This window comes from Gorilla gorilla, chromosome 1, assembly GCF_029281585.2.
Source record: "Gorilla gorilla gorilla isolate KB3781 chromosome 1, NHGRI_mGorGor1-v2.1_pri, whole genome shotgun sequence".
NCBI lineage: Eukaryota > Metazoa > Chordata > Mammalia > Primates > Hominidae > Gorilla > Gorilla gorilla.
In genome coordinates this window covers 229,976,242-229,998,881 of record NC_073224.2, presented here as the reverse complement: position 1 = coordinate 229,998,881, position 22,640 = coordinate 229,976,242, and the positions used below count along the sequence as shown (strand labels likewise).

Sequence of the window (22,640 nt, the reverse complement as noted above, 5' to 3'; positions counted from 1 at the left end):
TCTTAATTCTTTTCTTTCTAATTAGCTTTTCGTAAGTATAATTTACATATAATAAGATACATCAATTTTAAGTATACAATTCAATGAGTTGTACAAACAAGTTGTAACTCATTTAACTCCTGTAACCAACACTACAATCACAATATAGAAAATTTCCATCACCCCAGAAAGTTGCTTTGTGCCCTTTATGTCGTCCTTTTCCCCTGCCTCTGGTTTCTGTTAACCACCAATCTTTGCTCTGTCACTGTAGTTCCTTGTGCCTTTTCAAACATTTCTTATAGAACAGGTGCGGTGGCTCATGCCTGTAATTCCAGCACTTTGGGAGGCTGAGGAGGGCGGATCACCTGAGGTCAGGAGTTCGAGACCAGCCTGGCCAACATGGTGAAACCCTGTCTCTACTAAACGTACGAAAATTAGCTGGCCGTGGTGGCGGGTGCCTGTAATCCCAGCTACTCGAGAGGATGAGGCAGGAGAATCCCATGAACCCGGGAGGCGGAGGTTGCAGTGAGTTGAGATCGCGCCATTGTACTCCAGCCTGGGTGACCGAACGAAGCTCCATCTCAAAAAATAAATAAATAAAAACAAAACATTTCGTATAAATGGAACCATATAGTATGTAGACTTCTGTGTCTGGTTTCTTTACCATAACATAATGGTTTTGAGATTGATTCATGTTTTTATATACTTACATATGTATTGATATATAAATACATATTTATATAAATACATATAATTATATTCATATATAATTTATATATGCATTTCTATATTATATGTAAATATATGTAATATATATTTGGAAAATACATATAAAAGGAATGAACTGTTTATGTCTATATGATGATTGTGATTCATGGTTTTTGCATCCTAAGAAGCCTTTGTCTACCCCAAGGTTGAAGAGACTTTCTCCTATATTGTCTTCTAGGAAGTTTTATAGTGTTAGTTTTTTGGAGACACCATCTCACTCTGTTGCCCAGAGTATATTTATATATATTATACACAAATATATATAACTTTACATATATATATATATACACACACACATATATATACACAGAGAGAGAGAGAGATATCATTCTTTTTCATTACTGAGTTGTATTCCAGAGATCAGTGGGCTTTCTTTTTCTCTTTTTTTTTTTTGAGATGGAGTTTCACTCTTGTTGCCCAGGCTGGAGTGCAATGGCGCGATCTTGGCTCACTGTAACCTCTGCCTCCCGGGTGGGTTCAAGTGATTCTCCTGCCTCAGCCTCCCGAGTAGCTGGGATTATAGGCATGCGCTACCACGCCCGGATAATTTTGTATTTTTAGTAGAGACGAGGTTTCTCCATGTTGGTCAGGCTGGTCTCGAACTCCTGAACTCCTGACCTCAGGTGATCCATCCGCCTTGGCCTCCCAAAGTGCTGGGATTACAGGCATGAGCCACTGCCTGGACTTTTTCTTTAAATGGGTGTATTTTAGACTTTGTGAGCCACATATCTCTGTCACATGTTTTCCTTCTCACCTTTTTCTCTTCTCCCTTCATCCTCTCTTCTTTCTCCTCCTTCTTCCTCTTCCTGTTCTTCTTCTCCCTTTCCCATGACCACAATTCTTTAAAAATTTAATAACCAGGCTGGGTGCGGTGGCTCACGCCTGTAATCCCAGCACTTTGGGATGTGAGGTGGGTGCATCACTTGAGGTCAGGAGTTTGAGGCCAGCCTGGCCAGCATGGTGAAACCCTGTCTGTACTAAAAATATAAAAATTAGCTGAGCGTGGTGGCATGCCTGTAGTCCCAGCTACTTGGGAGGCTGAGGCAGGAGAATCACTTGAACCCAGGAGGTACAGGTTGCAGTGAGCTGAGATTGCGCCACTTTACTTCAGCCTGGGTGACAGAGCAAGACTCTGTCCCCCCGCCAAAATAAAAAAAAAATTAATAACCATTCTTAGCTCATGGCTATATAAAAATAGGCTAAAGTAGGATTGGCCAACTGGCTATAGTGCTAACTTGTGTTGCTCCATGTACCGCAATTTCTTTATCTGTTGACCAGTTGGTAGTCATCTGACTCGCTCCCAGTTTGGGGCTATTATGAGTAAAGCTGCTGTGAACATTCATGTATAAATCTTTATGTGCACTTATACTTTCATTTCCTAGGAGTGGAATGGCTTAGTCACATGTTAGGTCCATGTTTAACTTTAAAAGAAACTGTCAAACTATTTCCCAAAAGGGTTGTAGCATTTGTGTTCCCATCAGCAATATGTAAGAGTTTCGGTTGCTCCATATCTTTGTCAACACCTGATAGTCTCATTTTTGAGTTTAGCCATTCTAATATGTATGTAATGGAACCTTATTGTATAGTACTTTTAATTTGGATTTCCCTAATGGCTAATGACATCAAACATATTTTCATGTACTTATTGGCCATTCGTATATCTTTTGTACAGAGTCTCTTCCAATCTCATGCCCATTTTAAAAGCCACTTTGTCTTTTTATTATTATTGAATTGTCAGAGCTCTTTATGTATTCTAGTTACAAGTCCTTTGTCAGATATATGCTTGGCAGATATTTTCTCCCAGCCTATGGCTTGTCTCTTCATTTTCTTGACAGTGCCTTTTGAAAAGCAAAAGCTTTAAATTTTGATGGTGTCCATTTGATCAGTTTTTTCCTTTTTGGTTCATGCTTCTTATATCTTAAGATGTTTTTGTTTACCCCAAGGTTGCAAAGATTTTCTTCTATGTTTTCTGATTTCTTATAGAAGTTTTATAGTTTTTGCTTTCTTGTTTAGGTGTGACCCATTTTGAGTTAATTTTTGTGTATGGTATAAGGTGAGAGTCAAGGTTCATTTTTTTTTCCTGTGGATATCCAGTTGTTCAGCATGGCTGTTGCAAAAATTATCCTTTCCCCATAGAGCTACCTTGGCCTCTATCAAAAATCAGTTGACCATGTAAGCATGGGTCTATTTCTGGACTCTTCTGAATTCTTAACAGCTTAATTAGAGCTCATATTTTTTAATCTATGGAGAGGGGATATAGATATGCCTCTCGGTGTCCTTCCTGCCTAAAGATGACACTGCTAATAGCATTGTAGCCTATGAAAAGTGGAAAAGATTGTCTTTCATGGGATGTACGTGTAAATACAGGCTTTGCATTTTCCAACACGACTACTGTTGGGCTACTGTGGTGCCTTTTGCCATCCAGGCTGCCAAGTCCTTCTGTTCAGAGCAGAGACGATCTGTTTCTGTTGCTGCTCTCTGGGCCTGTCTTTCTGCCCACTGCCAGCCATCCACAGCCATGTGCTTCAGGGCCCACCCTGCCCCCAAGCTATAGCCAGCCCTTCTCAGCCCAGCCAGGTCCCCGTCTCTGTGCACTTGTGCTCTCCACCTCTGTGCTGTAGCAAACACTGATTTGGTGGGCTGGCTTTATTCCAGGACCTTACTGGGAGTGAGCCTGTCTTGTCATTTGATTTTCAGGGTGGCTTCTGAGCGAAGCTGATGGGCTGATGTGAGAAGCTAGAGACACTGCCGTATGGAGGCATGGCTCCAACCCTGATGAGCCTGGAGGCGACCTCAATGGGCTGGCCCCGTTTCTGCCACTGCCTTGCCCATGCTTGGGCTGCCAGCCTCCCCAAGGACGTGAGAGTTCTCTCCCTCTTGTCAGCCAGCACATCACTGGAGTGCCTGTTGTCTCGGCAGGATGGTTCCGTGACAGCTCTCAGCTCTGTGTTGCCGATGAACCTTTATTGGATTGCAGGATTTCCATGGTGTGGATCGGTCTGTGACTTGCTCAACAAGGTTTCAGGCTCAACATTGCCGTGTTGTATGCACAAGTCCTAGTCCTGTGCATGTGTTCTTAGTTGATGATGTTTGTTCTCACCTGTTAGGTGAGAATTTGGTTGGTGGAGGTATAAAGAAACAGAGTCATGTTGGTTTTGTTGGTGTTCAGTGAATAGTTAGGAGCTGTGGAGATGCACCTCTCCTGCCCCCGCTCTACCATGGTTTTACCCAAACTGGAGCCTTTGTGCAGGCTGACCTCCATGGAGCCGGGCAGAGCTTAAGCTAGTTCGTGGAGTCCTTGGAAGGCTGGGTTTTGAAGAGCTCCATGCCCTTTGCTCTATAGCAGTTTATCCCCTGACCTCATTGCAGCCCACAGCGCCACAGCATAGAGGCAGTCCAGGAAGGCCCAGGTGTGCAGGATGAGGATTGCCACCACAGATGCCCGTCTCTTCAGCCTTCACAGAGATGCCAGGGCTTTGGTACTGGTGAGGAACCCCTGCCACGCAGCTAGGGCGCCGGTCCTTAGACAGCTGGGCTCTGAGTGAGAGTGAAGATATCGCCTGTTCTTGGATTCTTTGGGGCTCACAAAGCCCTGCCACCTTCAGTCAGTGCTTGATAAGAAGAGAAAAATGTCCTTGGAACCCCCCTGGCTGGTGGTGGCACGAGGGTTTCTGACCCCAGGCTTGTTGCCCACTTGCTACCTTGTCTGCCTTGTCTGCATGGCAGGCCGGTCCCTGCTTCCAGAGTGGAGACTCGAAGCATTTAAAAAGCCCACTCATTCTCTTCCTTTTCTTCCCAGCTAGAGAAGAGTGACTGCCCCATCTCCTGCCCTTGTCTTTATACCTCCGGACATTCAGGGAGCCTGGTGGCGGGGAGGTGTGCTCCCAGGCGCCCTGCTCTCAGTTCCCTTGCGGGGTCTGCACCAGACTTGGAAAAAATAGGCCCCAGGGTGGGGAGGGGCAGGACTTGAGGTGGTCGTGGCTGGGAGTTTGAGCTAGTGTGGACTGTGCTGTTTTTGCAGTAGCCTGGTCTGTTACCCTCTGAGAGCCACACAGCGGGTAGGAGTCATCTCTATCCGAGTTTTTCTCTTTTTTCATTTTGCCACAAGACAGAATTGTATCACACATCTCCAAAACGAGTAAAATGGCATTTCAGCTTCTTGTCTTTATAGACTCTCTGAACTTTAGGAAAGATCATTCTGGTCCCTTTTCATTAATAATGAAAACCAGGGGGCAATAAAATGTTCTTAACGTGAGCATGGCAGGAATGAGGAGCGGTGAGGGGTGAAGGGTGAGGCTGCAGGGACCACAGGTGTTTCTTGGGGCTGAAATAGCTCAGAACTCTGGAAAGTGAGGCAGCTGTTGGGAGGGTCCTGGTCCTCAACCCTCACAGCCAGCATCTGCTCAGCCTTGACAGCCCAGAGGGCCCCAGAGAAGGCTGTCCTTCTCATGGCGGGATGTTTGCGGGTGAGCAGAGGAATCCAGCAAACTCCAGGTGCTGGTCAAGCTTTCAGCCAAGTCACAGCTGCTTTCTTGCAAGAGGCTTCGTGGTGTCTGAGAAATCAGTGGTGAATATGGTATTCGGGCTGTGGGCCCCGTTCTGCACTTGTTCTGCCTGAGGATTTTGGCTGCAGGGAGGGATGTTCCGGGTATGGATGAAGGCCCTCCTGAGCAGGGACTCTGAGAGAGCGGGGTGGCCAGGTTGCTCTGTCTTCACTTTTTCCTCCTGAAAATGGATGTCAGGTTTTGTATCTGGAGCTCCAAGCAAAGCTGGCTAGAAGAGGGGAGACAGAAGAGACACCTGACCGGGACTCCAAGTGCCCGGCTCCTTGGGGTCGAGTTGAAAGATCCATCTGCCTCAGTGGTCTTAGAGCTCCCTGTGTATCGAGAGGTGATTTGTGTCGGGTGGGGGTGTCCACCATCAGTGAAGTAGCACTGTCCCCTTCCCATGGCAGTTTCTTAGACACCGAGTGTCACTGCACAGCCTGGGAAGGGAGTGGGGAAGTCCTTGCTAACCATAACACAAACCCCAGAACCCATAAAAGAATAGATTGATAAATTTGTATAAAAACCTCTGCATGCGACAAAACACCATTAGCAGAGTCAAAAGAAAAATAAACCAGAGAAGATGTTTGCGATGCAGATCACAGACAGCGGGCTGATATCCCTGCTATATAAAAAGTCTCTCTAAAGTGACAAGGGAAAAGAAATCAAGTAGAAAAGTGGAGAGCATACAGTACACCGAAAAGGAAATGCTGATGAAAACATGCTCAATCCTCACTCAAAATGAGATCAATGCAAATTAGAACTAGAGTGAACTTCTGTTTTCCTGCTGTGGTATTGGCAGGAATCTCTGCGTTTGAATCGTGCATTGTGTGGGCGCAGCCGTGGGGAAGCAGGCATTGCGCAGCGGCTCAGGGTGAATTATCGGCCCCATGGAGGCAGCGTGGCAGTATTTCTCAAAACTGCAAATGCACATGCCCTGGGACCACCCTCTGGGGGTTCTGAGGCTCACAGGGTGCGTGTCCCCATGTGGGAGATGGCACGTGTGCACGTTGTTGATGGCAGCGTGGTGTGCAGTAGTAGAAAGTTGGAAATGAGCCGGATGCCCATCGGAGGGCAGGTGAAGTGGAACATCCTGCAGCTGTAGAAAACAAGATTGAGAGATGGGGAAACGTGAAGGAAGAGAAGACATCCTGTGCCGCCTTGGGTGTGCACACAGACTCACTGGAAGGATAAATGTAAGACTACTAATGGCTGGTGGTGGTGGGGAAGCCTTTTTTCACAGACTGCCCTGTGCTATTCGATGAGTAAACTGTATGCGTGCTACCTGTTCAAAAAGTGTAAAACAGAAATGGGAGTTGGGGACTGAGGGAGAGGCCGTATGTTGATTACAGTTTTGGGACCGAGATTCCAGGGCTAGGACACACTGGGGAGTCTCGCATGGAATCCGCAGGCAGGGAGGGAGTTTGGTGGCCAAGGAGGGACTCCAGGCCCCTCCAGCCCTGTCGTCTCTGCCCCCTGAGAGTGCCATTCAGCAGCCCTGGGGGAGGGGGTGTCTCCTTGCCCACTCGGAGGTCTTTGCGACTTGGATCCCCCTGGTCAGGCTGCGTGCTACAGCCCCTTCCCCGTCATGCCACATCCTGCCCTGAGCTGAAGGAAAGAACGGGCCTTCTCCCCTGTGGTCGTAAAATGCCAGGACATGGAAGGTACCTCTGAAAACTTACAGGCACAGGTGAGAACTGAGGGCAGAAGTCTCTCAAGCAGCAAGTCCTTCAGCTTCACTCGGCCGTGTTGTGACGTTCCTTCCCAGAGTTCAGAATGCTGCTGATTTTCCCTCTCCCCCTTTCTCCCAGATGAGCAGCACACCGTGGGGGCACCTTCTGGATAGCTCTCCACTGGTGCTGTGATCGCCTTCCCCGCTGGTCTGTGTCCCACCCACGCCCCTCCTGATGACAGATCCTTCGGGGGGAGGCGGAGCACCCGCCACGTGGCCTGGAGATGGCAGCTCCAGAAAGGTGTTCGCGGTGGAGACGGGGCTCTCCCGCGTGCCTTGGAGGATCAGATGAGGTTGTGGACGTGGGAGCACTTTGTGAACTGGGCATGGGAAAGAGTGAAGGTGGAAACTCTCCCCACGTCAACTAGAATTGCATTCAGGAGGGCACTTTGCTATGTGCCGTTCTAAAGAGAATCAGGGCCGGGCGCGGTGCTGCGCGCCTGTAGTCCATCTGCTTGGGAGGCTGAGGTGAGAGGATTCCTTGAGTCCAGGAGTTCCGGGCTACGGGGCACTGTGCTGATCGGGGTTCCGCACTAAGTTCTGCATCAATATGGTGACCTCCTGGAGCAGGGGACCACGAGGTCGCCTAAGGAGGTCAGAAATGGAGCCGGTCAAAACTCCCATTCTGATCAGCAGTGGGACATGCCCGTGGATCGCCACTGCACTCCAGCCTGGGCAACATAACAAGAGCCCATCTCTAAAAAGATTACTTAATACAAATAAAGAGAAGAGAACGGGGCCAGTTGATCTTCCATGAAGACTGGCTGCCCTTCACAGCAGCAGCAATGTATTCTCCTGAGACATCGCCCCACTCCCTTCTTGCCCTCTGTGCTGGTCCCAGTCCCTCTCCACCTCGTGAACCCTTGCAGCAGGCTCGCCCCAGCTCTTCTGCCTCTGCGGCCCCCACTTCTGACCACCCTCAGAGCCTCCCCAATGCTGCTGTCCAGGGTCATGGCACTCCCTGATTCACATCCCCCAGTAATTCCCATTGCTTAGGAAAGAATATTCGGCTTCCTTGACCACACAGTCCACCTGGTGCCACCTGTCTACGTCTTTCCTGCCCCGCCCCAGCCCCCACTGTACCTGCGGCTTCCTTGGCTCCTCTCCGTTCTCCCCAGCACCCTGCTCTTGGGGTCCTCTGGGCCAGAGCAGCTCTCCTCTTTAGTCAGGCCCAGGGTGCTCACCTGGTCTACACCCACCTACCGTCTCTCTTTTGTGCTTGCTCCCCTCCAGCCCCCAAGGGCCTCAGGGCTCCTCCAAGGCCCTGCTGACCCCAGCCCCTCTCCCTTGCCACCCCCATCCCTTTTGATAGGCGTTCTCACTCTCTGAAGCCTTGCTCAGTCATTTGGAGGCTTGTGTTTTCTCTCCGCTGGCTCCAAGCGAGAGCAGGGCTGGGAGGTCTAGTTTACCACAGCCCACCCCCGTGCCCCCACCCAGCATACCACGGTCCCCCTCTCCACTTCGCTGAGGCCCTGCTTGGTTCTGCTGTGGCCCCCAGCTTATCGCCAGCTATAGTAGGGCATATATGGGTACATTTATGCTCCCCTAAACATACTCCTGTTATCCTCTCTGGATCTTTTGTTCCTGAGGTAGAGACCATGCTGTTGGTCTTCAGATCACCTCTGCCACCTGACTGCCAACTCAGGTCTCAGCTCACTGCTAGATACCTCCACCCACAGCCTGCAGTCAGGGTTGGGTGACTGGCATCCCTTGTGTCCCAGTTGAGGCAGTGGGAACAGGAGGGGTGGAGCCGGCTGCTGTTGTGATGATCATGTGCTGCCTTCCTGCGGTGGAGTGTTCCACTTGCCCATTGTTGGAGGCGAGGAGACTGTGCCACTGAGGCACCTGTGCCGGCCCCCACCCGAAGAAGGACGCCATGTGTGTCTTCTAACCCTCCTCCTCTTCCCGGCTGTAGGTCCCGCAGGCTCCCGATGGCGAGATTACGGCGCCCTGGCCATCATCATGGCAGGCATCGCATTTGGCTTTCACCAGCTCTACAAGGTGAGTCACCCCCAGCGGCTGCAGGTGCTGTGCCCCTGCCACCCTGTGGCATTCAGCACCCTTTCACTGGTTCCCCTGCATAGAGGCACTGCCGTGCTCTGTCCTGGAGTGTGTTGGCAGTGAGAGGCTGTGGTAGAGGTCGGGGTTCACAGCTGGATCCAGGCAGGCCCTGCCCTGCTGCAGGGCTTGGCAGGCTCTGCCCACCTTTTCTCCAGTGCTCAGCATATACCACCCAGATCTCTACTTGCAGGGGCATCGTGAGGTCTGTCCCTTGCCAGCCCATGTCAGGCACTTACAGTAGTGCCCACACAGGGAAGCCGTGCGAGCAGTTTTGAGACACAGAATAACATAATGGCGAAGAGCATGGACGCTGGGCCAGCTGCTTTGCTGAGCCCTGGCTCTGCCCCTCGGGAGCTTGGTGATCACAGGCTCTGGTCTGTAAAATGGGGATAACAGTCCCCACTTCACAAGGTTGTCGTGAAGTCCCGAAGAGTCAGTGTCCCTTGTAGAGGACTCAGAGCCATGCCCGGCACATGGAAGTGCTTTATACACCATTGTTCTGCCACAGCATTTAAGAGCGGTGGTGAGAACCTCAGTGTCATCAGATGTATGGGAGCTGTTCTTTTTGCTCTGTCTGTTGTGCTGCCATCTATAGAAATCTAGGATTTCCCAGGCTTCTCAAGTCAACTTTCAGGATCCCAGGTTCATTGCTTGCAACAGAACTGCAGGCATGACGTGAACATTGACTCCCTTGTGAAGGCCCAACTTTGACGTGAAGCAAATGAGTCTAGTTTCTAGAAAATGCAGGCCAGGGTAGGTGTCCAGTCCAGATCTTGGGATCCTGTAGAGAAGCCTCTTTTCTTTCGAGGCTGCCAGCTCCTCCACCCCTGATTGGTGATTTTTTTTTTTTTTTTTTTGAGATGGAGTCTCGCTCTGTCACCTAGGCCAGAGTGCAGTGGCATGATCTCGGCTCACTGCAATCTCCGCCTCCTGAGTTCAAGCAATTCTCCTGTCTCAGCTTCCTGAGTAGCTGGGATTATAGGCGTGCTGGTGCACGCCTGGCTAATTTTTGTATTTTTAGTAGAGATGGGGTTTCACTGTGTTGGCCAGGCCGGTCTTGAACTCCTGACCTCAGGTGATCCGCCCACCTCGGCCTCCCAAAGTGCCAGGATTACAGGCTTGAGCCACCATGCCCGGCTGGTGGTTTTCTTTTTTAAACAACCTGAATGAGCACTCAGACTCGCCATGGTCACTCTTAGCACATGAAACATGGTCAGCCGTGGTACTCCGGATTCTTCATTTTTGATGTAATACAAAAGCTAATGACAGTTGTAGCAGAATATAATTTTTTAAGTGTAGCATGTATTCCTGGAGCTGGACATTTCCATGTTAGAAATTGAGAAACAAGGGCTGGGCGCAGTGGCTCACGCCTGTAATCCCAGCACTTTGGGAGGCTGAGGCTAAGGATCCTGACTTGATCACGAGGTCAGTAGATCGAGACCATCCTGGCTAACACGGTGAAACCCCGACTCTACTAAAAATACAAAAAATTAGCCCGGCATGGTGGCGGGCACCTGCAGTCCCAGCTACTGGGGAGGCTGAGGCAGGAGAATGGGGTGAACCTGGGAGGCGGAGCTTGCAGTAAGCCAAGATCATGCCACTGCACTCTAGCCTGGGTGACAGAGCAAGACTCCTTCTCAAAAAAAAAAAAAAAAAAAAAAAAAAAGAAAAAGAAATCGAGAAACAAAACATCCTGGGTTGGCCCAGGTGCCATGGCTCACACCTCTAATCCCAGTACTTTGGGAGGCCAGGGCAGGCAGATTGCTTGAGCCCAGAAGTTTGAGATTAGCCTGGCCAACATGGTGAAACTCTGTCTCTACCAAACAATAAAATAAAATAATAAAATAAAATAAAATAAAATAAAAAATAAATAAAATAAAATAGCTAGGCATGGTGGTGTGAGCCTGTAGTCCCAGCTATACTCGGGAGGCTGAGGTGGTGGGAGGATCACTTGGGCTCGGGAGGTGGAGGTTGCAGTGAACTGAGATCACACTACTGCACTCCAGCCTCGGCAACAGAAGGAGACCCTGTCTCAATTTAAAAAACAAAATAAGCCAGGCGCAGTGGCTCATGCCTATAATCCCAGGACTTTGGGAGGCTGAGGTGGGCGGATCACTTGAGGTCAGGAGTTTGAGACCAGCCTGGCCAACAAGGTGAAACCCTGTCTCTACTGAAAATACAAAAATTGGCTGGGTGTCATGGCGTGCACCTGTAATCCCAGCTACTTGGGAGGCTGAGGCAGGAGAATCACTTGAGCCTGGGAGGCATAGGTTGCAGTGAGCCTGCAGTGAGCCGAGATTGTGCCACTGCACTCCAGCGTGGGTGAAAGAGCGAGACTTTGTCTCAAATAAATACATAAATAAACAGAACAGAACAAAAACACCTCTTGGGACCCGGTTCTTCTCCCTCTGAACTGGTGCCCCCTTCAAATCACTGACTGTATACAAGCACCAAGAAGAATGTGACACGAACGCCAGAGTCCTCAGATGAATGCCCCGGCTGTAATGAGCAGTAGGCACTGTCACATGGCCACACATGGAGGGCCTGTGGCCTGACGGGAGCGGGAGGGCAGCTCGGCAGCCCGCCTTAGTGTGGGCACTCACACGGAGCTGCCACTTGTAGTTTCTACGAAGCTCTGGGCTCTCCGCTCTGCTTTAAAAAAGAAAAGAAATGTTGCAATATCAGTCACAATGGTAACAAGAGAATTTCTAAAGCATCTGCTCAGTTTCTCGAAATTAAAAAAAAAAAAAATGGTAAAAAGCCCTCGACTGGCTTTATAAGCACGTGAAGACTTTGGCTAGGGCAGCGTGTCTGCTCCTGCCCTTAGGACTTCTGATCTCAGAAATGGGGTGTTTAGTTGGTTACACACACATATATGAATTCTTTTTTTTTTTTTGAGACACAGTCTAACTCTGTTACCCGGGCTGGAGTGCAGTGGCATGATCTCTGCTCACTGTAGCCTCTGCCTCCCGGGTTCAAGCGATTCTCCAGCCACAGCCTCCCGAGGAGCTGGGATTACAGGCATGCGCCACCACACTCAGCTAATCTTTATATTTTTAGTAGAGACGGAGTTTCACTGTGTTGGCCAGGCTGGTCTCGAACGCCTGACCTCATGATCTGCCCACCTCAGCCTCCCAAAGTGCTGGGATTATAAGCGTGAGCCACCACGCCCAGCCAAGAATTCTTTACCTTTCATGCTGAGGACATTTCATCCTGAAGTGTAAGGCTACCTTTGATGAGTTTTGGCTCAGTTGTGGGTAATAGCTCACACTGTGGTTGAAAAGCACTTTGCAAAATAGAAAATGCGTCTATACATGTGCTGCTGAAGAATGATCTTCACTTAGGAGTCACTCTGGAAATGAGTTCCCACAAACCCCTTGTGAGAGAGCTTCTTTTCCTTCCCTGGTACGGAAACCGTAATGGAGAAGTTTCCGTCCTCTTTCCTATCTGGGCCCAGATAGATTAAGAACCAAAGTTATCCCTGGGCAGCTCCTGCCAGGCCTGCGCTGCACTGCCTCTGGCAGTGCCCACTGAAGTGGGCAGCGGGTCTCACTCCTCACCTGGGGGGCTTTGTCTCCATGTCCCGAGTGGCTGGACGTCAGTGCACATATTCCTACACGCAGCTGTCCCTGCAGGCCCCACCACCCACCTCCACCCCTGCACACCCTCACCTCCAAGGCAACCAAGAGCACCAGTTGCCAGCCCTGCCCTGCCTGCCTCCTTCCTGAACGGCTCCTTCAGGCGTCCCTGGTTCTAGGCCCCTGTGAGGGGTGCCCCTGCCGCATTCACTTTCTTTTTCCCCAGAGCCAGTTTCTTCTGGTCCTGCGCCTTCCTCTCCCTTCTGCCTTGTGTTTCATTCTGGGGAACTCGACTTCTTTTGACTCTTACATGAAGGAAGTTTGTTCTGAGGATTCAGGCTTCGTTTAGAAAAAGACTGAGGTGACCTCTTCCAGCAGCCTCAGAGCGCATATGTTATCCCCTGGCGGGAGAACCAAGGGTCCCAGAAATGTGTTGTTGATTTTCCTTTAGTTTCTTCAGTGATGTTTTGTTTATTAATTTACTCATTTGTTTCTGAATAGGTGATTCACTCACAGGTTCAAAATGTTCACAATTCAGGAGAATATGCCGGGAAGAGCTGCCCCGCCTCCCTCGCCTCCTGGAGGCTCCAGCATTATCTGTTGCTTGCGTGTCCATCCACATTTATATCTTACAACTTTGACAGTAGAGTTTATAACTTTGTGTTACAGAAATAGTGTAGCATCACTAAGAAAAGTAAATAAAGGAACCAAAAAGTTCCCATCACAGCAGATCCAGCTGACTCTCCCTGTCCACGTTCCCTCCTGGTCCTTGTCCTTATTCAGGCAGAATTTTTACGTGGTTGTAATCGCAGTCTCATAACTTTTTCAAATATCTTGTTCATTTATGGTGTTTGCTTAGGGTTTCCAAAACCCAGGGATGACAGGGAGAAAGTTGGGAGGCAGAATTTGAGAGATTGTTGGAGGATAACCCCGGCTCCGTATGCATTCCTCACCCTGTCCCGCTTCTTGCAGAAATACCTGCTCCCCCTCATCCTGGGCGGCCGAGAGGACAGAAAGCAGCTGGAGAGGATGGAGGCCGGTCTCTCTGAGCTGAGTGGCAGCGTGGCCCAGACAGGTAAAGATTAATGACTCCATCAAGTCACCCCTCACAGCCTTCTCCAAGCAGCCCCTTCTCTGCCCCTCCCCTCTCCCTCTGTCTCCACTCTATGTGGTGACTTCATTTATCTGCTCTGAGAATCTGTTCACATTTGCAAATGAAGCCGCCGTCATTTCGGTTTAATTTGAAATTGCTTGTTTACTGTCGGCGCGGCCTCAATTAATTATGTTTTTACGGAAAGGCTCCCAACCTCAGAATATTAATAAGGGGAATAAAATGACAGCCTTTCTAAGGGCTGTAAAGTTCATTTTTAATTTCTGCTTCTATGAGGTTTTCAGGGGGGTTTTCAGTGATTTTCCCCCTTGCCTCTAAGACTCGACTGTGGGGTCAAGAGAGTCTGTAATTACTGTGGCTCCCGGGACCCCAGCCCACCTCCCCTGTTATCGACTCGACAGGGCTCGCGTTCATTACCCAGTGCCCCAGCTATGGCCCAGATTAGCTGGGACCTGTCGCGCCAGAGGTGGCTTCTCTTCTTTATAAACTTGTTTACTAGACGGCAGCTCTGAGTCTAAAAACCAGAGCAAGGCCAATGAGAGAGCCACCTGTCCCAGGCGGGGGTCTGTGTCCCTCTGGAGCACGTTTGTGAAGCTCACAGAAACCCTCTCAGAAACCCTCTGACGCGTCCATCCTGCTGCCGTTTGCTCCTGCGAGGCTGACATTGGTGGCAACAAGGTCTTGAGGGGTCACGGGACACCAGGGAGTTGAGCAGGCAGCTTGGGTCAGGTGGGGAGGGCGGGAAGGAGCAGTGGGAAACAGGACGTGCGGCTTGAGCCACTCCTGGATGTGAATGTGGCGGGGACCTGAGATGCATCTCTCCCAGCATTGGAGACCCCAGGAGTTTCACAAGGACACTGAGGCCCAGGAGATGAAGGACGCAGGCGCCAGAGAAGCCGGGAGAGCTCAGCAAATCATAGCCAGCTCTAATTAGAGGGGAGAGGTTCTGGACGGATATACTGTTGACCATGGACAACTACACAATGGAAAGATAAAGTAGAAATACTAGAGGTTAGATACCGTGCAGGCAGATCACCCAGAGTGCAGATAAATTAGATGGACTGCGGGGGCTGGGGGTGTCTGCAGATAAATTAGATGGAGCGGGCACACGGGCAGCTCCTGGGTGTGCGGACCGAGCGAGGGGAACGTCTGTGCCTGTGAATTTGCCAGCGCCGTGACTGCTTTCTCCTCGCAGTGACTCAGTTACAGACGACCCTCGCCTCCGTCCAGGAGCTGCTGATTCAGCAGCAGCAGAAGATCCAGGAGCTTGCCCACGAGCTGGCCGCTGCCAAGGTACCTGTCTCTGCTGCACAGGGCCCTCCAGGCCCAGGTCTGTCCCATGTGCCCTTCACTCTTGTCCCTTGGGCCGGGCTTGCCACCTTCGGGAGCTGGACTTTGCCCCAGTCTCACAGTGGTTACACAGCCGTGGCCGATGCTGCCCTTTCTCTCCTTGTAGAGACAGGAGGCTGTTGCTGGGCAGTCAGTGTGACGTTTAACCGTCGAGGCCATCCTTTCTATGTCACCTCCCAACAGGAGGAAGGAAAAGCTACCCTCTGCCTGTGGAGATCTCATGGCAGCCACATCCCCGCAGCTCTGGAGGCTTTCTGTGTAGACATGGGACGGTCTCTACCTATAAGTTAGGTTGCAGGTCACAGCATGGCCAGGAGGGGTTCTGGAACAGACAGGGGAGAAGTGAGTCGCAGTCAGTTCACCAGCACCAGCCCCATCCACACCGCAGTGCAGCGGGCAGGTTCTCTAGACTCAGGTTCCATGATTTCTGGCAACCCTAGGGAGCCAGAACCAACTCCCAAGGCAGTGTCCTTGCCTCACTGCCCAAATGTGAAGAAATCTTGGCGTGGCAGCTTCCAGGATCAGGCTGAATCCTGGTCTGCCACTTGTTAGCTGTATGACCACAGGCAAGTTACTTAACCTCTCTGAGTCTTAGTCTTCTCATCTGTAAAATGGAGCCATAACGGCACCTAATTCCTGGGGCTCTTCATGGGTTCAAGAGGGTGCCTGGCTCCAGCCAGCTCGCAGGATTGCAGGCCTGGGTTCTGTGGGTGGGTAACAGGGGTCATCCCTGAGGCGGCCTCAGACAGACCGGGCCCAGGAGACAGTGGCCTGGTGGCTCCAGAACACCCGCTGACTCCTCTCTCTGTCCCTTGCCCCACAGCTCTGTGGCCGGCAGACACTGCTCCCTGTCTGCCCCCACAGCCTGGGCTCTGGAGAGTCCCATCCCGAGTTGCTTACCCAGGGAAAGCCACTCCTAGCATACGAGTTGGCTTGAGCCAGCACTCAGATCTTTTGCATTTGCAAAAACCATGAAAATGACAGTCTTTCCATTTTCCATGGAGTCTGGGGTGTCTCTTGTGAAGAGGGTCCCAGGAATCTCCCCCCTGGATATCCAAACCACACACAGAGGTGCCACCTGCTCTTCCTCCTGGGATGGCTGTGGGTACTGGTGACCACCTCCAGCCACTGCAATGCGTGTTCTCCACGGGTGGCCGGTCCCTAAAGCACCAGGAAGCCCAGCGACGGCCCCGCCTCCTCTCCTGGGTCAGGTCATCTTTTGGATCCATGCTCTGCCTGTGGCCAGAAGCCATTCCGGAAATTGGAAAACTGTTTTCAGGCCTTACGCCTGAGATTAAGACCACATGTTGTGTTTAAGAAGCAGTGGGGGCCCGGGATGTGCTTGGTGGTGAGAGGGGTTGGGCCCCTCAGAGTCCCTCGAGCTGGCTTTGCTGCCGCTGTCCCTGGCCCACCCCAGCCTTCTCTCCCGAGCTGCATGGGGCCACTGGCTTGGCATCTAAACGCGTATGTGTGAGGACTTTGGTTACCCCATAAACCAAAGACCCAGAGCTGTGTTTTCTCAGCTGTAATGTAAGTTTTTATATCTGGCTTCCAAACTCCTACTGGAGCACTGTAAAAAATTAAAAAGAAGAGCTTTAAGTAATTAAAAAACCTACATAAAACTGAAGGCTATGAGTTTTCTACAACTGTTTTTTAAAGAGGCTGGCTAAAAAGCCCCAGATGTCAGATTTTATTTCTAAATGCTGGCATCTGGCACCATATGCGTTTGGAAATCTGAGTCCCTTGTAGGCCAGTGAGTGGAAATTGTGCCCTTGTTCATGGGCTGCTGTAGCTTTCAAGGTCTCAGAGAAGCCAGAGCCGTGGCTCCTGGGTCCTCCCTGTCTGGCGGTCTGGAGTAGGAACCCTGAGGGGCTGTGTCTGGGGGTGGTGGGTGACACGCACTCACTCTCAGACTGCCCGGGTTTTCCTTCCTGAGACCTACAGGCCCTCTGAAGGACTTCTCCCTGCTAAGGTGTGCCAGCTGGACTGCTTGCTGGGGTGAGCCCACAGCAGCCCCTGACCCCACGTCAGGGGCCAGGCCTCTGTAAGCCAGCCCAGTGGCCCACAGCACACTGGTAGGGAACAGCCAGGGAACGTCCCCTCTGCCCACCTTGGGGGAGCAGTATCAGGAGAGCTGGCAATATTCATCTGTGCACTTAAAGATGGCCTGGGGTGGCCTTCAGCCTGGGTGAGGTAGACCTCACATGGAGGCCTCGTGGCATTGTCCTCTGTGCACATGCCACAAGCAGGTTGCCACCAGCAGCTCCCATTTGGGGACCTCTGGTTTGGCTGTCCTCTTCCCCGTCTATACCAGCAAGATTTTCCAGAAGTAAGATGTAGTTCTGTGAAGTTTATTTGGAAAACAGTGTTACCTTCAAAGGGGAAAGGTGTGCATGGAAGGATGGGGTTTGTCAGAGATGGTGGCTGTTTCCTCTTTCCACCCCGGGCCATCTTAAATCCCAGACATCATCCCACTTCATACCGCACCCGCACGCCTCCGCATGTCTCTAAAAGACGCCCACGATACCATTATGTCACCTAAAAACACGTAATGATTCCTTACGTCATCAGATGTCCAAACAGAGCCGTGGGAATGTTTAAGGATGTCGTCATCCAGAGACGTGGCAGGCAGTGGGCAGTGGCAGAACCTTCCCCCGGGTTCCCCAGAACAGACCCAGAAGGCCCCACCTGCTGCCCCCACCCAGGTCCTCCTGCAGCCGCAGGCCCCGCCCGTGCCGCAAGGCACCCGCCCTGAGCCTCCCTGTGCTCTGCTTTCAGGCCACCACATCCACCAACTGGATCCTGGAGTCCCAGAATATCAACGAACTCAAGTCCGAAATTAACTCCTTGAAAGGGCTTCTTTTAAATCGGTAGGAGGGAGGAATGGGGACCCTGTTCTGGTCGGGCCTGGAAAGGAGGACTGGGAGCTCCGGGGCATGGGAGGGGCATGATGCCCACCCCCACCCCCAAGGACCCCATCTGTCTGGGTGACTCAGGCACTGAGTCTGGGGCCTTTTGAGCTTCTCTTTTCATTTCCCAGTTGACACCCTCTCCACTCCAGAGGTGACAGTCTGTGGCACACAAGTTTTGAAATACAGTTCCCAGGCCTGTGAAGACCTGGTCAGGGACAGCTTGAGCCAAAAAGCAGGGCCCTTGGAGCAGAGGAGAACTTCCTGGTTTGGCTCCTCCTTCCTGAGCCCCAGGTGACCACTCAGTGACAGCTTTGTCCCAGGGAAAGCCCCTGCGGGAGAGTCTTTGTGTTTTGTACTTGGAAGGGTTCCACGACTGAAGAGGTGGGCAGAAGCAGGCCCTGCCCCCCAGCTTCTTGGTTGTCCCCCTGTTGTCCCTCTGTAGCGACAGCACATTGTCACCAATGCAGCCTCAGAGGTAGGGTGACCAACTTGTCCTGCTTTGCCTGGGACTGTCCTGGTTTTATTTATTTTTATTTTTATTTTTTTTTGAGATGGAGTCTCGCTCTGTTGCCCAGGCTGCAGTGCAGTGGCACGATCTCGGCTCACTGCAGCCTCTGCCTCCCAGGTTCATGCCATTCTCCTGCCTCAGCCTCCCGAGTAGCTGGGATTACAGGCGCCCGCCACCACTCCCGGCTAATTTTTGTATTTTTAGTAGAGGTGGGATTTTGCTATGTTGGCCAGGCTGGTCTTGAATTCCCGACCTCAGGTCATCTGCCCATGGCCTCCCAAAGTGCTGGGATTACAGGTGTGAGCCACTGTGCCTGGACTGTTCTGGTTTTTTAAAACCGAAAGTCCAGTGTCCAGGAGCCACTCTGTCCTGGGAGCCGCAACTGTGGGCCGTCCTCCTGGGCTGATGCCCTAGTGGGCCTTGCATCGGGTGTCCTTGTTTCCCTGCTGGGCTGGGTTTGTTGGGAGCTGGGTGAGTGGGAGGGTGCAGGTGGGCTTTTCACTAGGGTCCAGGATGGGGTGCAGAGAGGTCTTGCGGCTCCAGCCAGGAGACCCCATTTTCCAAGCCACCCAACTTCCCGGTTTTCCCTGAGGAAAAGAACATGTCCTGGAAAGAGATGTGGCGCTGGCAGAGGCCAGAGCATTGTCATTAGGAGACAGCCTCCATTTTCCCTAACCGAGACCAGTGCCTTGGAGGCTGGGGATGGAGGCCAGGCCATCGGGTGACCGTGGGGGCCAAGAAAACTGCACATGGAATTTCTTGTTAGCATTTAGGATGCTGGTGAATAAAGCAGGCCATGGTGTGTGCCCCACTCAAGTGGGGTCTGAGGTGGGAGAGTTGTGTCTAAGGCCCCTGCTGGGGGACAGCCCTGCGGGCAGGGCTTTGTCCTCTTGGCTCAGGCAGAGATGGGCCTGCCTGTTGGAGAGCTCTGTCTCTGAGCCGTTGCCAAGTGGACCTGACCTCCCAGGTCCCTCCTGGAATTGGCTTTGGTTTGGGCTGGCTGCTGGCCCAGGAAGGGAGTATGGAGCAGAAGGGAGAGCTGCCTCTTCCCCGTTGAAAGTGTTGAGCTCAGAAGTTTTCTAGCAAAGGGCATAACCACCGCCCTTTTGGTTCTGATGTGTCTGACCCCCTGCCAGTGGCCAGGGCTCCCTGCCTCCACCTTTTGCTCAGGCCGTAGACAAATGAGGACTGTGGCTTAGGTGTCTGGAGTCCCCAGTCATAGCCCTTTTGGACTCCTCACCAACCTGTCTCTCTGCTGGCCCGCTGGGGTGGAGGCAGGGATGGCGCTGAGCATCAGGAGGAGGCAGGCTCCCGCGTGGCAGGCAGGCCCCACTTGGCTTCCAGCAGCTGCCCAGGCAGATGGGCCTCGCCCAGGGCGGGGGCCCGGGGGGACCCTAGGCTGTCTGTGGGGGCACAGGACACGCTTGGCATCTATCTCAGCTATAGGATCTTTGCTCCTGAAAGGAGGGGAGGAAGGGCTCCATCCTGCCCCTTGCCCAGTGTTCCTGGGGGAGCAGCTCACCATCGCCGAGCCCTTGCGGGTCAGGGAAGGCGTGGCCCTTCGAAGGGCGGAGTCCTGAATGCCGCCACCAACCTCCTCCCCTGCTTCTCCCTCCAGGAGGCAGTTCCCTCCGTCCCCATCAGCCCCGAAGATCCCCTCCTGGCAGATCCCGGTCAAGTCACCGTCACCCTCCAGCCCCGCGGCTGTGAACCACCACAGCAGCAGCGACATCTCACCTGTCAGCAACGAGTCCACGTCGTCCTCGCCTGGGAAGGAGGGCCACAGCCCCGAGGGCTCCACGGTCACCTACCACTTGCTGGGCCCCCAGGAGGAAGGCGAGGGGGTGGTGGACGTCAAGGGCCAGGTGCGGATGGAGGTGCAAGGCGAGGAGGAGAAGAGGGAGGACAAGGAGGACGAGGAGGACGAGGAGGATGATGATGTGAGCCATGTGGACGAGGAGGACTGCCTGGGGGTGCAGAGGGAGGACCGCCGGGGCGGGGATGGGCAGATCAACGAGCAGGTGGAGAAGCTGCGGCGGCCCGAGGGCGCCAGCAACGAGAGTGAGCGGGACTAGGGCTGCGCCTGCTGCCTCCAGCCCTGAGGATGGCATCCAGTGTGCCCGTGCGTGGCCACACCCTGCCTCCCTCTCTGGCCCTGGGAGGGCAGCTTGGAGCCCAGGTAGGGGGCAGAGCTGTCCTCAGCTGCACTGCGGCCTGGTGGCAGTGTGGGGAGTCACACTTCTGTCCACCTGGCCTCCTCTTGCCTGGCCGCCAGCCCCAGCCCCAGCCCCAGCCCCAGGCCCAGCTGCCTTTGGCTTTGATCTCAAGTCAGGCTGAAGGCAGCGAAGCCTCGGGGCCCAAGCCCCTCCCCAGCCCCCTCTCCCGGACAGACGCCTTGCCCAGGGTGTGTTTGCCGAGTGTCTTGACTACCGTGACACCACGCATGGCCAGAGCTAGCGTCCCTACTGCCTCCCGACTCCTCAGTGGAGGAGGAGCTGCGGTCCCTCTGGTGTCTGCCGTCCCCCTCCCTCCCTGGGCCCGGCCCTGGACCCCTCAGGTGCCTGTCCCCAGCCCCAACCCCACTCGTGCCCTGTCGTCCTCCCAGACAAATGAAACCACGCTGCGCTTCCGATGCCCCCGCTTGCCGTGTAATGGTTCAGCTAATCCCATGGCGAGATGGGGGCTCACTCTGGAGGAGGAGCCAGGCAGCAGGGCCTTCCTGACCAACAGCCAGCTCTGTCCTTCCCCCCAGGAAACACATGTTCATTTGTGTGATCATGTATAGACCTCAGAACGGAAGATAGGACTGTATATAATTGTAATAAATACCAGTTGCCACTATTTAATTTCTGCCTGTGGCTCCCTGTCTGCTCATGGCACCCTGGGCCCGGGGGGTCGTCTCAGCGCAGCCTCCAGCTGGTGAAGTGTGGGTGAGGGCCCATGGGCAGCTTCCGCCGCTGCTCAGCCAGAAGCAGAGGCCTTGTTCAGGTCCAGTGGCTGCTGGAGGGCGACACTTTGCTGACCGCAGGATCAGGGACCTCGTGTGACTGTATATAGACCTCATGTGGAGTGAGGAGCTCTTAAATGGACAAATGCTTCCTGGGGAGGGGAGTGTGGCGTCCTCTCTGACTCCCTGTCTCCCCTGGCTCTTGCCCTCCCAGTCTCCCTTTCCCCTTCACAGAGCATTTGGCTAAAACCAGAAGAGCAGAGCCATGGGCTCCTTGAGGGGCGCTCCTATTCCCTGCAGCCCCCAAGTGTCGGGACCAGGCTCGTGGGCCGCAGGCGCCGTGATGTCCATGTGCCTGTGTGGACACAAGGGCTTCGGAAATAGGAAGCCCTGGGCAGTCCCTGCAGGTGCGACCTCCATGTACCTGCTCTGCCCTGCCCCTCCCTCTGCTGGGGAGGGAGGAAGCCATGTGGTTGGGCTCAGAGACTTGGTGTTGGGGCTGTTTTGTCTCAGATGTTTCGCTTTTGGCCCCTGCAGCAAACCCTTCTTAATGCTGGGAACACAGGGCCTGCTAAAGTGACGGGTTTCCAGGCCCGGGCCGCCCCCGCTCACTGAAGAGTCCCTGGGACCGGGCTGCCTCCACCTGCTGGAGGGACCCCTGGAGCAGGTCCACCCCCACCCACTGGAGGGTCCCTGGGAGCAGGTCTGCCCCTACCCACTGGAGGGTCCCTGGGAGCAGGTCTGCCCCTACCCACTGGAGGGTCCCCAGTACCAGGCTGCACCCACCCACTGGAGGGTCACTGGGAGCAGGCCGAACCCACCTGCTGGAGGGTCCAGCCCCAATCTGGTTTCTGGCCTGTGGGTTGCGTCTTTCATGCTTGTCACCTGGAAGGACACTCCTGCAGTTCCTGTTTCCAGCTACGTGTTCCCCAGGGACGAGCAGAGCCCAGTTCAGTGTCACACTATGGCTTGTTCTCCTTTTTCCTTGGCCTCCTTGCTGTCCCTGAAGAAGCAGGTGTCTCAATTCCCAGGGGCTGCCACCCTCACCTGGACGAGGGGATCCTGCCTACCAGGACCCCAGGAGTCCCAGTGTCTGGGAGCTGCGGTGGGCAGACAGGTGGGCCAGGCCTCGGCCTGGCTCTGGGGACAG

General features: G+C 53.0%; 1 protein-coding gene across 6 annotated transcripts in view; it reads left to right on the top strand.

Annotated features, from left to right (window-relative positions):
- PEX14 (peroxisomal biogenesis factor 14) overlaps positions 1 to 21,389 on the top strand; it is a 159,970-nt gene extending 138,581 nt beyond the window's left edge. For all 6 annotated transcript variants that reach the window (XM_055384158.2, XM_055384153.2, XM_055384165.2 and 3 more), the window contains 5 exons: positions 8,939 to 9,024; positions 13,635 to 13,737; positions 14,969 to 15,066; positions 17,902 to 17,993; positions 20,162 to 21,389. In XM_055384158.2, the coding sequence (XP_055240133.1) occupies positions 8,939 to 9,024; positions 13,635 to 13,737; positions 14,969 to 15,066; positions 17,902 to 17,993; positions 20,162 to 20,618 (836 nt within the window). In that variant the 3' untranslated portion in view covers positions 20,619 to 21,389. The remainder of the gene's footprint in view (positions 1 to 8,938; positions 9,025 to 13,634; positions 13,738 to 14,968; positions 15,067 to 17,901; positions 17,994 to 20,161) is intronic.
- The last annotated feature ends 1,251 nt before the right edge of the window (positions 21,390 to 22,640 follow it).